This window comes from Streptopelia decaocto, assembly GCF_964273445.1.
Source record: "Streptopelia decaocto genome assembly, chromosome: 9".
Taxonomy (NCBI): domain Eukaryota; kingdom Metazoa; phylum Chordata; class Aves; order Columbiformes; family Columbidae; genus Streptopelia; species Streptopelia decaocto.
In genome coordinates this window covers 21384049-21387424 of record NC_138664.1, presented here as the reverse complement: position 1 = coordinate 21387424, position 3376 = coordinate 21384049, and the positions used below count along the sequence as shown (strand labels likewise).

At 43.5% G+C, this 3376-nt stretch overlaps 1 protein-coding gene across 1 annotated transcript; it reads right to left on the bottom strand.

The window, feature by feature from the left end:
- Positions 1 to 1180: 1180 nt before the first annotated feature.
- LOC309443840 (olfactory receptor 2G6-like) lies at positions 1181 to 2122 on the bottom strand (the record flags this gene model as incomplete). The annotated part of the gene is made up of 1 exon (XM_082061113.1): positions 1181 to 2122. Exon 1 carries the CDS (start codon positions 2006 to 2008, stop codon positions 1181 to 1183), a length of 828 nt encoding a protein of 275 aa, XP_081917239.1. The 5' UTR covers positions 2009 to 2122.
- Positions 2123 to 3376: the final 1254 nt, after the last annotated feature.

Genomic DNA, 3376 nt, shown 5'->3' with positions numbered 1-3376 from the left:
ATGAGCTTCGGTTCCTTCAGGAACAGCCATCTACTCTGATGTGGGTCCTCTATGGGCTGTGGGCAATATCTGCTCCAGCATCATGGAGCACCTCCTTGGTGAACACCTCGGTGTTACCTCTGCTGAGTGCAATACCATTAGGAAATACAGAAGCTAACTGAGTTTAAATCAATATTTCTCATCCTATTTTTACCATAACTAGGTCAGCTTTCTAAGTTATCACTCATGCCTAGGATCTTTCTACAGCCCTTGGAAAGAAGTAAGCACCTCCAGAGAGTGACTTGCCCATCCCTGGGAATGAGGTAAATCACATCTGGAAGAGGTGTTTGTGGCTTTCCACTGACGTCTGAGGAAGCCCGGATTCCCAGCATTGGCACTGCTTTTCTTTCTCAGGTGCCTAAACTTATCAGAATGGGTGGCCACCCCTGGCACGGATATTTCTCAGGTTCCTCGTGATCCCCAAATAACTGGTGAAGGGACGGTGGCGCTACCGATGGGCTTTGAACGAGGAGCTCCCTATAGCTGTCCACAACGTCGCCCAAACACCTGCCACAGATTGCATTAAAAACTTTTAGCTGTCAAAGTTAGGTGAGGTTTTAGCCGTGTTGTACTATCATAGTGAGCAAATATTAATGTCACTTTAGACATGTAAGTGATACCTGAAAGTAATTCATATGCTCAGTCTTGAGATGAGCGTTCTCTCCTTGGGAAAGCCCTTTTCTTTGCATGAGCTTCAAAGGCAGCCCCAGCTACTGTTATGAAAGCAGACACCAACCTTTAATTCTTCTCTATAGAGTCACTGTAGTGGTGTGGATGCCTTTATCATCTTTGTGTCCAGGGAAGCATCGCCAGCTTCCACACGACTAAAGGTGGGGAAGCGGTACCGTGCCCCGGGATGTGTGGTGCAGCCTGGCTCTCACCCACACTGCCACGAGTATCCCTGACACAGCAGAGGCGCTGGGACACCCGTGACATCTGCACAAGGTGGGCAGAAATGAACCCGTGCCCTAGAAGAGACCTGTTTTTTTTTCACAAAAAGCTCCCCCACCGAGCTCCTCCTGTGACTAGGCAAATTGCTACCTCAGTGACCATATACTTGCTGTGGAAATCACCTCCACTGGTTTATATTTTTATAGTCTGACCCTCCCAAAAATACCTACGAAGCAGAGCTCTTGATATGTCATTGGTATAAAACCATAAATGCCTGGACTTGTTTCCCCAGGGCTCGTCTGACTTCTTGGTTCCTCAAGGCGTAGATAAGTGGATTCACCATGGGTGTCACCACAGTGTAGAAGACAGAGAAAAACTTGTTAAAAGCTGCAAGGCTGTAAGTTTTTGGTAGCATATAGACAAGGATGAGAACTGAATAGAAAATAGCAACCACAATGAGGTGTGTGGAGCATGTGGAAAATGCCTTTTGCCTCCCCGTAGCTGAAACAATTCTCAAGATGGTGATGATGATTAAAATATAGGATGCTACGGTGAAAAGAAAAGGCAGCATAGTACACAGAGCAGACATCAGAGATGTTACAGCTTCTATCAGGAATGTGTCGCTGCAGGAGCATTTTGTCACAGGGGCAAAATCACAGAAGAAATGGTCAATCTCTCGGTGGTCACAGAACAGCATGTGTGACATCAAGAGTGTGATAACAAAGCTGATCACAAAACCACTTACCCAGCAGCCTGCAGCCAGCGCTATGCAAAGTTTGGGATTCATCAGTGTGACGTAACGTAAAGGTTTGCATACCGCCAAATATCGATCGTAAGACATCACGGCCAGGAGGTAACACTCTACCCCAACTAGAAAAGCAAATACGAAGAACTGTGTGAGGCAGCTGCTGTAGGAAATCGTCCTGTCGCCTGTCAGGAAGCCGACCAGCAGCTTGGGCAGGATGGTGGAGCTGCTGCACATCTCCAAGCAGGACAAGTTACTGAGGAAGAAGTACATTGGGGTGTGAAGATGCTGATCAGCCACCACCAACGCGAGGATGAGAATGTTCCCCATCATTGTCACCACGTAGATCACCAGGAAGAGCAGGAAAAGAGGAACCTGAAGATCAGGTAAATCGCCAAATCCCAGGAGGATGAATTCTGTGTTGTAGGTTTGGTTTTGCTTTTCTGCAGCTGACACCATGCTGAATCTTGGGGAAAGCAAATATTATTAAAATATAATATAAAAATTAAAAAGCTGCTCTCCATGCACGGCTGTAAAGGTACACTATTCAAATTAATCCTTGGGTTTGATCTCTATGTCCTGATAATTCATTTAAAATTCCATTTCTTAAAACAGCTCAGCAATATTTTCTGTGAAAAAACAATTTGCCTTCCCTCAATTTCAGTCACTCTTGGTATGCCTCAGGGACAGGACAGTTTTCTTTTCTAGGATGTATGGATTATTACATGCTATTTTTTGGCTCCATGTTCTGTCATTTCCCTTGCTTGTAGAGCCATACCCTGATTCTTATTTTTCATGCTCTGGATATACATTTATATACTTATGCTCCTTTGCAGTTCACCCAGCTACATCATCATGGAGAAAGGAGTTCAAAACTACCTACACCTAACTATGGTATTAGCTTGTGGTCGCGTCAGATCAGTTTATGCAACCAGAAAATCGCCACACAAGTTTTCTTATATTCTGCATCTCAGGTGATCCAGTTGATTTACAAGGTAGGGAAATTTTAGTCAAGTCACAGGGAGGACTGTCTTTGCAATTTGTTCAGTTTGTTCAGTGTCTTATCCCTTATAAAATATTAGGACATTTGGATAAAGCTGTGACTGGCATAACAAAATAATGCCAGTAACTGATCAGCCTTACCGTTCAGCACATGGGCAATTATTTCCACTGATAGAAAACCACAGAAAGTCAGAAATGAATCTTCTCATCAGTTCTTCATTCACTTTATTCCCAAGTCTGCACGCTCGTCTGTCAGCCTTACCTCCATGGTAAAGTTGCGGACTGAGGTCTCTCAGACACCTGCCCACATCACACTGTGGGATGCAGCATGGGTTCTGCAGACTGTCTTCTCTTTCATCATCTTTATATGAAAACCGAGAGCTTGACCTTCCCAAGTGTTTGCTTTCTTTTTAATAAATCTCCATACATACCGCAGACAAGACAATCTCAGAAGTCCCTTGTGACTCATTAGATGCTCTTGAGAATGAACACCACATCTCCTTTGATAGTACTAGTAATGGAAATTTTAAATAATTTATCAGTTGGGTAGAACCTTTCCAATAGCATTATTGATTAAAGTTTATAATATATTAATACTGCACTGAAATTTACTAATAAATTTTGCTTTCTCCATCCTACACACATATTCTTTCCCATTATATTCCATTTTGCAAAGGCATCTAAATGCCTAATGAACAT